Genomic DNA, 13,951 nt, shown 5'->3' with positions numbered 1-13,951 from the left:
ATTGTACAGCAGGGTGGCGACAGCTGTCTCGGGAGCTGGTCAGCCTCTGCTTTCTTTGAGTCCAAGGTGGGAGGACGCTAGAGATTCCACCCCACAGAAAGTGGCAAATCAACAAAACGACACACTTACTTCTCTCCCATTGTTACAGTCACATAGTCAGTCACGGCCCGATAGACCCGATCCACACGGAAACAGCGCAAAATAAGCAACTTCTGGAAAGGGGTGATGTTGTTATCGTAACCCAAGGGGAAGGGAAACTGCTCCAGTGAATCCAGGTCATACCACTGGGAAAAGCAGAATATTCATTGTGCGTCAACTCAGAAATGACATAGGTCCCCATTTGTGTGTGACGGTGGCAAAAGCCACTGGAAAGGGATGAGAATCCATAGGTGTACTAACTGAAGGCCACCTGGTCAGATCTGTCATTCTCTACCCCCAAAGGCTATGACATTGAGAAAGGAGCAACTAAGTCTTATTCACTGAGTCCCCAGTGCCCATCAAGGGACATGGTACATGGCAGATGCCCAACAACTATTTCTTGGATGGACGGGTGCGTAGGTGCATGGATGAGTGGGTGCATGGATGGATGGATGGATGGATGGATGGATGAGTAGATGGGTGGGTGGGCAGATGGGTAGATGAATGGGTCAGTGGGTAAATGGATGGATGGGTGGGTGGGTAGGTGGGTGGATGGATGGATGGATGGATGGATGGACGGACGGACAGGTAGATGGTTGGATCTCCCATACAACTAGCTGAATTAGCCAAAGGAGAATTCCAATCAGGGAGTTACAGGGCATCAATTACACACTGAATGGGTTACTCAAAGGAGTGTCTTCTCTTAAGGGGTTGGGCCACAGTTGAGGTTTGGAGATTGTTGACATGTGGGGAAGGAGAGGAGGAGAAAGGGAACATGGGCTCACCTCCTGCCAGACAGTCTGATTATTCTCAACATCATCAGGAAGTTGCCCAAAGTTGTCTGAAAACATTTCTGATAAAAGAATGATATCTTCCCATCCTTGGTCAGACAACCAAGCGCAGGGCTTTTTTCTTTTGCTTTTCTCCAGGGAAATGTTTCCTAATCACAACAGAAGAGAAGCAAACAGCCATTGTACCACTAACACAAAGCAAGCAACTCTGCTTCGACTTCTCCCACTTTTGGGAAAAGTCCACTTCTCAAGAAGGAGACTGGAAACAGGAAGTGGCCCGGGCTTGCCCTCGTCACCGCCAGTTACACCAACCAGGCGCTCAGTGCAGCATCCAGCTTCCAGCCTCAGGATGGCCCCGAGACAGAGGCTGGCTGCTCCGATTTCAACCAGAGCCATTTCTGAGGCTGGAATGATCAACTGAAATAGTGAAAAATGCAGTGCTGTTGGAAGCCAAGTTTTAAGGAGAATTTTTGTTATTGTTTGTTTCAATAGACAAACATATACATGTATCATGTGGGCAAGGAGATGGGAGGAATGAAGCTAGGCAAATTCATTACCTTTTAAAAAGAAATCTAGTTCTTCTTGAGGGACTCTCCCTTCTGCTTGTTCTATCTTGATGGTCATATTAAAAGAAAAGAGTAGCTTGTGCCTCTCAAACAGCCCTGGAGGGAAACATCAGATGAGTATTGATTTCTTAAAATTCATTTTTTAAAAACTGAATTTCTTACGCACACTGTGCTTAAACGTAAGATAAATGAAACACTCGAACTGTATGGCTGCATTTACCCCTCTTTGCACCTAATGTCCATGAATATCTAAGTGCAAGAAAGATGAGCTCAGTTCCTAGGTCATGCCCCAGTCTGTAGTGACATGCTCCTGTATGTAACGGAAATGGCCGTGTCTACAGGAGGTAAAATCACACCAACCTGGGAAGAGGAAAAGCCAGTGAGGGGCAGTACAGCAGGGGCCGCCCTCTCCACCGAAGGCAGGTTGTTTGCCTGACTCCATGGCATTTGTGTCCATTAGAGTCTAGAAGAGGTGTTGGCAAACTTTCTACAAAGGGCCAGATAGTAAATATTTTTGGCTTTGGAAGCTAGACGGTCTCTGTCATAACCACTCAACTCCGCCATTGTAGTGCAAAGGCAACCATAGACAATATGTATACAAATGGATATGGCCCTGTTCCAATAAAACTTTATTTACAAAAGCAGGCAGTGGGCCAGATTTGGATGCTGGCTAGGGGGTTGCCAACCTCTATTGCAGAGGACACACACTCCATCAACAGACTCTTTATTGATGGATGCAAAATACCAGCTTTCTTCTTTTTTGCTTTTTAACAGAAGACATGTGTTCCTGGAAAAAAAAATTGTTTAAGTCAAAATTTGTAATTTGAATTCTACTTTATATGTGTTAGGAGGGTTGGCTACTTAAGTGAGCCCTATAGAAACAATCTCTTTTCTGCCCAACTGTTAAGGGCTAAATTATATTTCTCCAAACTTCCTATGTTGAAGCCCCAACTTCCAGTACCTGAGAATATGACAGTATTTGGAGACAGGGTCTTTAAATAGATGATTAAGTTCAAATGAGGCCATTAAGGTGGGCCCAGTCCAACCTCACTGGTGTCCTTATAAGAGGAGGAAATTTGGACACACAGAGACACCAGGGATTCACACGCAGAGAAGGAAGACCTTGTGTGGACAGAGCAGGAAGACAGCCTCCTACAAGCCAAGGGGAGCATCCTAAGGAGAAACGAAACCTACCAAAACCTTGATTTTGGACTTCTGACCTCCAAAACTATGAGAAAATAAATTTCTGTTGCTTAAGCCACCCAGTCGGTGGTATTTTGTTATGGCAGGCATGGCAAACTAATACACCAAACACTGGTGCATGGAAAATATCACTGTCAGTACAGTGTCTCAGCAGAAGAGGACTGGAAAGGGACACGAGTGTGTCCTACCCACCCTCTGCTTCCTAAAGGTCACTCTACAGGCCCCTGGTTAAAAATGGTCATTCTGAGTTTATCCCAACTCCTTTCCAAAAACCAACTGAAATGGTGAGTTTTTTTGTTTGTTTGTTGTTTTTGTGCAGTGGCGCGATCTCGGCTCACTGCAACCTCCGCCTCCCGGGTTCAAGCCATTCTCCTGCCTCAGCCTCCCCAGTAGCTGGGACTACAGGTGCCTGCCAACACGCCCAGCTAATTTTTGTATTTTTAGTAGAGACGGGGTTTCACCAGGTTGGCCAGGATGGTCTCCATCTCTTGACCTCATGATCCGCCCGCCCTGGCGGCCCAAAGTGCTGGGATTACAGGAGTGAGCCACCACGCCTGGCCTAATGGTGAGTTTTTTAAAAAGGTATAAGCTCCCAGAAAATTGGAGAAAAGACAGTAGCAATAAAATTTTGCAAGCTAGGCCAGGTGTGGTGGCTCACATCTGTAATCCTAACACTTTGGGAGGCCGGGGTGGGCAGATCACTTGAGATCAAGAGTTCGAGACCAGCCTGGCCAAAATGGCAAAACCCTGTCTCTACTAAAAATACTAAAAATTAGCTGAGTGTGGTGGTAGGTGCCTGTAATCCCAGCTACTTGGGAGGCTGAGGCAGGAGAATCACTTGAACCCAGGAGGCGAAGGTTGCAGTGAGCTAAGATCGCACCACTGCACTCCAGCCTGGGCAACAGAGTGACATTCTGTCTCAAAAAAAAAAAACAAAAAAAAAAACTGCAAGCTACAGACAGATGGACAAGTGATAACTGATTTAGCAGAGCTGAGAAAGTTGACTCTCACATGAGGAGGAGATAAAGCTGAGATGCAAACCACAGAACGCATCAAAAGCTCAGGAACTGGCAGTACCAGATCCTTTGAAAGTGTGGGTGAATATGGGCTAAAAACAGGAAGATGGGTGGACAGCTTGTTTGACAAGCCGTCAGATCCCAGATCCCCTCTCACTCCATGCTGCCAGGCAACTGCCTGCCCCACCCAAGTGAACTTTGGAAAAGATAAAGCAGGGTCTCTGGACAGGGGAACACCAGGCATAGTTGAGGGTAAACCGTACTGAAAATATGGCTTTCAGTGAACGTTTTCACGATGAATGCTGAAATCGACAGCCTTCTTTTCTCACTTGGTTCCACGAAGGCTGGCAGCCAGGATTACATACTCTAGGAAAAGGCTGAAGACTCTTCACTGGGGAATCCTAAAGTCTCATGAGAAAAGAACTACATGTATTGGCATTTGAGAGTTCCTCCAATGACACACTACAGAGAGGCGAGCGCAAAATTCAGACGACGGGAAACAACCCAGCAATCAGGTAGGTTTCTTCCACAGATAAATGCAAGGGGTGGGGCAGACACGGTGGCTTATGCTTCTAATCCCAGCACTTTGGGAGGCCGAGGCAGGAGGATCCCTTAAGCCCAGGAGTTCAAGATCAGCCTGGGCAACATGGCGAGACCACCATCTCTACAAATTTTTTTTTAAAAATTAGCCAGGCATGGTGGCATGCACCTGTAGTCCCAGCTACTGAGGAGGCTGAAGTGAGAGGATCACTTGAGCCTGGGAGGTGGAGGTTGCAGTAAGCTGTGATTGTGCCACTGCACCCTAGCCTGGGCATCAGAGCCAGACCCTGTCTCCAAAAATAAACAAACAAAAATAAAAATAAATGCAAGGGGGAAAAGAGAGAAATTAAGTGACACAACCAATTATAATGTATAGACCTTAATGAGGTCCTGATTTAAAATAATGTGAAACATGACATATAAGACAATTGGGAACATTTGAAAACCTGAATATGATGATATTCAGGAATTATTAATTTGGGGGTATGATAATGGCCTTATGTCTATGTTTTGAGATAGAATCCTTCTATTTTATAGCAGGGATGGGCAAACCACAAGCAAGGGGCCAAATCCAGCCTGCTGCCTGTTTTTGCTAATAAAGTTTTATTGGAACACAGCCATGGCCATTCACTTCCATATCATCCAATGGCTGCTTTTGTGTTACAATTGCCACCATGCCCAGTGGGGCCTGTGGCACACAACTGCAGAAGTGAGTAGTTGTGGCAGAAATCACTTAGCCTTCAAAGCCTAAAACACTTACTATCTGACCCTTTCCAGAAAAAGTTTGCTGACCTCTGTTTTAGAGATACAAACTAACATACTTACAGATAAGTGATCTGAATATGAAGCAAATTTTCAACATAATCTGGGTTGATGGGGAACCGTGTTACATATAAACAAATCCAGAGCTGATCATTGCCAGGTGAGGGCTGCGCAGACGATCACGACACTGTTCTCTTTTGCATATGTTTTCCATAATAAAAAGTTTTTTTTAAAAATCAATGATTTAGGGGTTGAAATATACTGTAGTCACTTTGGAAAACAGTTTGGCAGTTCCTCAAAAGTTAGACATAGAATTACCCTATGACCCAGCAGTTCCCTTTCTAGATATACCCCCAAGAGAATTAAAAACACACATTCACACAAAAACCTGCACACAAATGTTCACAGGAGCATTGCCTTAATAGCAAAACAAGCGAAACAACCCAAATGCCCATCAGGTGACGGATGGATAAACACAGTGTGGTCTGTCCATACATGGAATGTGACTCAGCCACAGACAGGAATGAAGCGCTGACACACGCAGCAACACGGATGAACCGTGAGGTCACGGAGTGGAGTGAAAGACACCAGTTATGAAGTCACACACCGTATGATGCCATTGACATGAAGTGTTCAGAGCAAGTAAATCCTTACAGATGGAAGGCAGAGTAATGAAGTCACACACCGTATGATGCCATTGACATGAAGTGTTCAGAGCAAGTAAATCCTTACAGATGGAAGGCAGAGCGGTGACTGCCAGGGACTAGGAGTGAGGGGCCAGGGGGTGACTGCTAATGGGTATGGGATTTCATTTCGGGGCTGGTGGAAACGTTCCGGAGCAAGAGAGTAGTGATAGCTGCACAACTCTATGTATATGCTATGAATCACCACCGAATGGTATATTTTTAAAGGATGAATTTATGGTATGTAAATTGTGTCTCAATAAAGCTGCTATCTTAAAATTCAGTGCTTTAAACATTCCTCTTGTAACATGAATCGCCAGACTCAAGAATGCCATTCGGAGCTGGGCATCATGGCTCACACCTCGTAATCCCAGCACTTCAGGAGGCCAAGGTGGGTGGATCGTTTGAGCTCAGGAGTTCGAGACCAGCCTGAGCAACATAGTGAAACCCCATCTCTACAAAATATACAAAAACTTAGCTGGGTGTGGTGGCATGCCTTTAGTCCCAGCTACTCTGGAGGCTGAGGTAGGAGGATCACCTGAGCCTGGGAGGTAGAGGTTGCAGTGAGCCGTGATTGCACCACTGCATTCCAGCCTGGGTGATGGAGCAAGACCCTATCTCAAAAAAAAAAAAAAAAAGAAAGAAAGAAAGAAAGAAAAAAGAAAAAATGCCATTTGGTAACTTTCCATTTTCACAGATCACGTTTCCTTAAAGCCACGTCTGGCACACCAAACTACACTAACGTGTCCTCCTCTGTGGGGAGAGCTCACCTGTGCAGCCGTAGTTATAGATGTTGAAGGTCAGCGTGTCCATGATGTTCCTCAGGCGTTTCATGAGGATGGAATCAGGCAGCGACTTCTTCAGTGACAGCCTGAAGACCTCTAAGAAGGCAATCAGGGAGTACTGGTACATGGAGTTCACCAGGGCCATCTCAGACAGGACGAAGAACAGGATGGCCCCCCTCCTGGCTGCTGGCCGGTAGCCATCCCGCAGCCTGTCGATGTCCAAGGCTGTCTTCTCCGCCAGCTTGAGTTTCTCTGAGACCTGAAGAAAAGCACAGGTGACCCTGGAAACAGGAAGACTGAGATGTGGGCAGAGGGCAGGAGGGGCAGGGGGACAGCAGAGAGGTATGTACAATGCTTCAGGGCTTTGAAAGTATCCAGGGACTGCAGGGGAGCGAGGGCACCCACCCTCTTGTAGGAAGGGGTGAATATTTGTGGCTGACGCCCCTGCACCCATGGCCCCTTCCCCTAGTAACACTGCTTGTAAGTCTCCGGTACTGCCCTCTCCCTTTTCTTCTCATATGGGGTTCCACCCCGACTCCAGGAGATGTGACCCAGGCCCAGCTAACCTGAGCCTAGCATCCCCAAGCTCCCAGGGCTGCTTTGGGGTAGAAACGTGACCTAAGTGACTCTCAGGACCGTCACAGTAGGAACAGGAAGATTCTCACTTACCCCTTTGGGTTTGGACCCGAGAGGACGTGAGGCCAGACCAGTCTTATGACCATGTGGGGAGCTGGCAGAGAATGACACCAACCCAGTAGAAGGCCCAGCCCAGAAATGGACAGAAACCAGGTCCTCCTGGTATTTTTGAAGTCCTGGATCCAGCCCCACCTGAGGCCATCTCTGGACTTTTCTGCTTTCTCAGCTGATAACTTCCCTTTTGACTTAAGCCAGGCAGGGCTGGATTTTCTATCACTCTCGATTTAAAGAGACTGACCTGATGCCCAAGGGTCCCTGGGAACACCTTTAGGGCTCCCCTCCCCACAGCACATCCCAATAGAGGTGGGTTTTTAGCCCTGAGATCACAGAGCCCCATTTTCTCATTGAGCAGACAGAGAAATGGACGCTCCAACGGCGCATGCAGGCCCCGCCTGACTCACGGCCTCTTCCACTGTGGTTGCTACCTCTGTTGCCTTGGATTTGGTCTCCTCCAGGGTGTGCACCAGGTCCACATTGTCCAGCATGTTCCCCGTGGACGTGGCCAGCTCCCGAAGGAGGGAATCTTCCAGGTCCTTGAGCAGGTTCTTGTTCTCACTGGTCTCCTGGATGAGGTGCTCCCGCTGCTCCTCCAGCTCCCGCCTCTCGTAAGCCACCAGCACGCTCAGCAGCTGGTCCTCCAGGCCCTTCAGCGTAACTGTGGGGGACAGTGAGAGGCCCTCACCACCTGCGGCCCCCAACAACAGTCTCTCCCGCTGCCCTGCTGTGACGGGACAAGCTTAGCGCGGGTCTCAGCCAGCAGGCCAGAGGCACGAGGATTCACTGCCCACCAAAGTCACTCTAGAGCAGCAAGGTGGCAGGCAGGAGCAAAACAGCGATGCTATGGTGCAGAGTGGCAGACAAAAAGGAAAAAACACACTAAAATAAAACCCAGGGTTCCACGGACTGGGGTGCCATAGTTTAAAGTATACCCAGACTGGGCACAGTGGCTCATGCCTGTAATCCCAACACTTTGGGAGGCAGAGGCAGGAGGATCACTTGAGCCCAGAAGTTTGAGCCCAGACAACACAGACAAACCCCATCTGTACAAAAAAAGAAAAGAAAGTACATCCAAATCAAATTAGCCTATTTAAGCAGGAGCATGACAACCCTAGAGAATGTAAGAGATAACATCCCATTTCTATCAGAATTCAACTGAGAGGAAGAAAAAAAAATTCAACATCACAACATGTATTTTAAATACACAAATATAGAGTAACTTCCTGCCCCCACAGTCAGAGGTCCCATCCCACCCCATGTGTGAACACATGAGCCCACGGCCCCGTCTCAGTGTGACTCATGACAGGTGACTCATGGCCTCACACCTTCTAAGTGGTACCTAATTGGTAAGAGCTGACTAGTCCAGATGTGCCTATGAGAGAATGATCTGGGGTCACTGAGTGAAATGATGTCCCATGAATGCCTTGATCTGAGGTTGCGGTCTCCCTCATAACCATCTTAATTAGCAGTGGAGGTTCTACACATTCTTACCAGTGTAATTGATCACCATAGCTTTCCCAAACACGGATGGGGAATATCTGGGATTGGCCAGCTTGGTGTTCAGGTACAGTCTGAAATTTGAATCATAGTCCACTTCCTTGTCTCCCAGGATAATAAACTGCCGTCCTTGGGAGACTTTTATATTTTTTTCTAAGACATTGTCAATCACAGGATCGATGTATTCATCAACATCACGGAACAGGAAAGGGGTCCCGTACTTTATGGACATCTCTAGCTGCTTGAGGAAGTCAGGGTCATTAAAGGAAGCGACCTGGAAGAGAAGGGAGGCAGATGCTGAAAGCCCACGTTTAACTGTGGCCCTGCCAAATATAAGGGGAGAATGGCTTGGAAGTGGGAAGTGGATGGGCCAGGAACTTGGAGGGGGCCAGAGGTGAAAAGAAGAGAGAAGCAAGGGGTATAACGCATATACACCATGAGGTCCAAGCTCAGGGCAGGATCTTGCTCAAACAGGGTAGAGAGGAAAGGAAGGGGATTCCTCAGCCCCTCTCCCGTAAGCTAGAACCCCTCCTCTTTAAGAGAGAGGGTAGATGTTGGAATTGGACTAGGGGTAGGCTGACAATTTCAGTGCTCCCTGGCAGGCTGAGGGAAGAGGGAGTCTAGAAAAGTTCCTGCCCTCATAGTATTTGCTCCCTGATAGCTCCATGTGCATTTTGGAGGCAGACTGTTCCCCTGACCTTGGAGTACAAATGGGTTTCCTCTAACAGCAGGCAAATACCTGGGATCAAGGACCAGAAAAAAATGAGGAAAAGCTAAAATTGAAAATAATTAATTTGTTCATTAGCTCAGCAAAGATTGGGCCGCCCCGGCAATTCCATTCCTAGGTATCGCCCCAAGAGAACTGAAAACACATGGCCACATAGAAACATGTGCACCAACATTCACAGCGGCATTCTTCAAACAGCCAAAAAGTAGGACAACCCAACTGTCCCTCAGCAAATGGATGGATGAACACAATGTGTCTGTTCATACACCGGAATATCATTCAGCCCGAGGAAGGAATGACGCCCTGATGCACTACAGCAAGGACGGACCTTGAAAACATCAGGCTGAGTGAAAGGCGCCAGACACAAAAGGCCACACAGCGTCTGAGTCCATTCCTAAGAAATGTCCAGAGGAGGCACATTCACAGACGGAAAGCAGATGAGTGGCTGCCAGGGGCTCGGGGAGGGAGAAATGGAAGGACGGGAGGGGTGATGGCTAAAGGATGTAGCATTTCTTCCAGGGATAATAAAAATGTTCTAAAATTGACTCTGGTGATTGGTATACAACTCTGTAAATATACTAAAACTCAAACTGAATTGTATGTTTTCAGTGGGGGAAAGGTGTGGTATGTGAATTACATCTCAATCAAGCCATTACTCTCACCTCTCCTCCCCTGCATCCCCATCCCCCACCTCAGCTCCAAAAAATAGTGACTGAGCACCCAGACCACAAACCCCGTACTGGACAGAGGAACACGAAGCTAAGGTTGCTCACAGCCTGCGAGGGGAGAGGCAGAGTTCACGGCGGTTTGGGCTGCCCTGGCAGACCCACGGGGTAGAGGCGGAGCCCGGGGAGGGCTCCGCATGGGGGTCAGGGTGGAAGCATTTCAGCCCAGCCTCGCTGAGGCTAGGGACTGCCAGGTACAGGAGGCGGGAGGGGCATTCTCCAGAGAACAGGAATAGGGGGCAGAAGACGCCCTGGGAGGAGCCACCGTACCCGCAGATTGTTCTTCTCCTCTTTTCTCTTGATCCAGTTGAGGGCCTGCTGCTGGGGGTCGATACACAGAGGGAAGCGGCTGGCCCGGGTGGTGAGGATGCCATTCTGAACGGAGAGCTCATCGGGGGGAAGGCCCTGGGATCCCCATCTGGAAGAAACAGCCATCGGGAAATGAATTTTTCTCACCAATTTTTGAGCCAAGGGCTAAGGGTGGTAGGACTGGCCTTCCAGAACAATCTACCCATCCCCAGGCCACACAAGCCTCCTCAGAGGCCAGGGAGAAGGGTTCCGTGCTGGGTTTGCAGCTTGCCCGGCCACTTCCATGCAGTCGAGCCAACTGTGGTCCTGGTGATGCCCCCCAGGCCATTGCCTCCCCCCAGGGTGACACCCATGTAGACCCCCTGTGCTAAGGTATCCCCTCCCTCCTGCTGGCTCAGGGTGCCACACACCTGCTGATCTCAACATCATCCGTGAGCAGGCTTTCCAGCCGGAAAGGCTGGCTCAGGGGGATCTCCCGCTCCAGGATGTCATTTTGCCAAATCCGATTGACCATCTCGTCACGGAACTCCCAGGTGAAGGCTCCCTCGTAGCTGAGGAAAGCCGCGCAGAGCAGGCAGTCCCCCAGCAGCTTCACGCGCCGGTGCATCAGCTCATCCAGGTCGTTCAGCCACCTGGCACGAGAGGAGAGGGAGGCTGCCGTGAGCAGTTTACCTTCTGGCCACAACCAAAAGGAACATTCCAGAAGAACCAGCTTGATACCTTGCTAACAGGGCTAGCCAGATGGAAACATGTTTTGAGATATTCTTTCCTTGTGGGGAACAGAGACCAACAGCTTATCTTGCAACTTCCCACCCTAGTGAACCTGGTATTTGGAGCCAGCATCAAGCAGGGGGCTCAGTAAAGGCCTGTGGTCTTTATTAAGCAGTAATCACATTGCGTGGATCATATTAAGTAGTAATCACGTTGTTTCCGAAGCCTTAATCAAAGACAGATAAATCAGCCCGGCAGAGCTAACAAGTTCTGGCCTCACTCAATGACAGAATTCCACCCAAGATAAAAGAAAGCATCTGTTTCATTTGTCCTCTTTCAGTAAATGCCCCAAGACTTAGGTTTAAGAAATACTGAAAATTGTTTCCCACACGCAAACAACATTTTTCAGTGTTTTCTACACCACACTTACGGATGCTAGATTCAAAATTGTTGCCCTATTTGGTGAATAAGCTGTGGCCAAGCGGTCTTGCCCATAAATATCAAACAGCCCCATCACTTAAGACTGAAGCCCAGGATTGAACAAGCCACTGGGACCCTTAGAAGGCATCTGTGTGGTGACAGAGATGGGCTTCTCCCACAGACTCTTCTAGAAAAGACCCAGGGGTTAGAGGTCACCAAGAAGTGAACACTTCCCAAACCTAGAGCACCCTGCTAAATGGTATGGATTCCCCCGTCTCCACAGCTGCACTGCCTCCTTGACCCTTAGTAATTAATAAATAACACTCAGTGCCTAATACAAACAAGAGCCTATAAAATAGCCATTAGCTGCCATAAACATGATAATAGGAACATAAGACCTGGTCACATGGTTTTCACATAAAAACACAACATGAGATAAAGAATCAACATGGCGAGAAACTCTGTGGGTGACGTCCGTTTACAAATCGCAACAGGTGGGCTCGTGAGCAGCACTGACCTGATGTTTTCTGACCCCAGACCCGAGATGAGTTTGTCTGCAGCAATCAGCCGCCTCTCCATGATCTCGGCTTCTTCCTGCAGCTTCTGCTTTTCCAGTATGGCGGCCTCATATTTGGCACCCAATGTTTCCAGCTCTTTCTGAATTGCTGCCAACTCATTCTGGATCCTTTCCAGTTCCCGTTTAGTGAGGTAAAAATTCCGCTCCAGCCTGGCCACCTAAGTGAAGACAATTTGCAAAAAGATGGGGAAAAGGACCGTGGTGGGGCCGCGATCCCATGGCCTCAAACCAGGCCACATGTCTAAACTGCTCTAACGGTGTCTGTGCTTTTCGGAGCCTCTATATGCTATGTTGAGACACGTGGCTTCTTAGTTTCTTCTTCGACTGTTTGCTGCAAAAACTCCATGTCCCATCAGAAGACACAGCACCCAAGTTATCAAATGGTTTTACTTTCATGTACTGAGGTCTCAGTAAGATGACACTGTGGTTCTAAGTCAAAAACTCAGAAGAATATACCATAGACAGTAACAGTATTTCTATTGGTTCCAAGCTTTCTGAATAATACAATTCCGAGCTATAGCGCAAGGTCACAATATGACTCAGAATGATCAAATTAACCTTATTCTCTTTGTATTTTGTGATCTTCATGTGACTTTGGCCCCGCTGCTCTCAACTGGGGTAGGTTTTGTCCCCCAGGGGACGTTTGGTACTGTCTGGAGGCATTTCTGGATGTCACAGCTTGGAGGGAGGGTGCTACTGGCATCCAGTGGGGTGAGGCTGAAGATGCTGCTAAACATCCTATAGTGCCCAGGGCAGACCCCCCCAGGACAGACCCCTCCCAGGACAGACGCCCCCAGGACAGACTCCCCCAGGACAGATCCCGCCAGGACAGTCCCCCCGGGACAGATCCCCCCCAGGACAGACCCCCCCCCCAGGACAGATGCCCCCAGGACAGACACCCCCGGGACAGACCCCCCAGGACAGACCCCCCCAGGACAGACGCCCCCAGGACAGACTCCCCAGGACAGACCCTCCCCAGGACAGACTCCCCCGGGACAGACTCCCCCAGGACAGACTCCCCAGGACAGACCCCCCCCAAGACAGACCCCCCCCCTCAGGACAGATGCCCCCAGGACAGACCCCCCCCGGGACAGACCCCCCAGGACAGACCCCCCCCAGGACAGACCCCCCCACCAGGACAGACCCCCCCCAGGACAGATCCCCCCAGGACAGATACCCCGGGACAGATCCCCCCCAGGACAGACCCCCCCCAGGACAGACGCCCCCAGGACAGACCCCCCCGGGACAGACCCCCCAGGACAGACCCCCCAGGACAGACCCCCCCAGGACAGTCCCCCCAGGACAGACCCCCCGGGACAGATCCCCCCCAGGACAGACCCCCCACCAGGACAGACGCCCCCAGGACAGACCCCCCCGGGACATACCCCCCAGGACAGACCCCCCCAGGACAGACCCCCCCGGGACAGACCCCCCCGGGACAGACCCCCCCAGGACAGACTCCCCCAAGACAGACCCCCCCCAGGACAGACGCCCCCAGGACAGACCCCCCCAGGACAGATCCCCCCAGGACAGTCCCCCCGGGACAGACCCCCCGGGACAGATCCCCCCCAGGACAGACCCCCCCCCAGGATAGACACCCCCCAGGACAGACCCCCCCAGGACAGATCCCCCCAGGACAGTCCCCCCGGGACAGACCCCCCAGGACAGACCCCCCCCAGGACAGACCCCCGAGGACAGATCCCCCAGGACAGACTCCCCCAGGACAGACCCCCCAGGACAGACCCCCCAGGACAGATCCCCCAGGACAGACCCCCCACCACCACCAGGCCGCATTCAGCTGCAGCTGA

The 13,951-nt window shown here is 49.9% G+C and overlaps 1 protein-coding gene across 1 annotated transcript in view; it reads right to left on the bottom strand.

The window, feature by feature from the left end:
- The window catches only part of DNAH10 (dynein axonemal heavy chain 10), a 174,562-nt gene that overhangs the window by 10,341 nt on the left and 150,270 nt on the right, over positions 1–13,951 (bottom strand). Inside the window, exons 60-68 of the mRNA XM_008964478.4 lie at positions 12,084–12,301; positions 10,846–11,067; positions 10,397–10,544; positions 8,669–8,948; positions 7,606–7,835; positions 6,470–6,743; positions 1,487–1,591; positions 924–1,078; positions 130–284 (exon numbers count right to left, since the gene is read on the bottom strand). Coding sequence (XP_008962726.2) covers positions 130–284; positions 924–1,078; positions 1,487–1,591; positions 6,470–6,743; positions 7,606–7,835; positions 8,669–8,948; positions 10,397–10,544; positions 10,846–11,067; positions 12,084–12,301 — 1,787 coding nt within the window. The remainder of the gene's footprint in view (positions 1–129; positions 285–923; positions 1,079–1,486; positions 1,592–6,469; positions 6,744–7,605; positions 7,836–8,668; positions 8,949–10,396; positions 10,545–10,845; positions 11,068–12,083; positions 12,302–13,951) is intronic.

Source organism: Pan paniscus, chromosome 10, assembly GCF_029289425.2.
Source record: "Pan paniscus chromosome 10, NHGRI_mPanPan1-v2.0_pri, whole genome shotgun sequence".
Classification (NCBI taxonomy): Eukaryota; Metazoa; Chordata; class Mammalia; order Primates; family Hominidae; genus Pan; species Pan paniscus.
The sequence above is the reverse complement of the archived record's forward strand: the minus strand, read 5'-3'. Positions and strand labels throughout refer to the sequence as shown.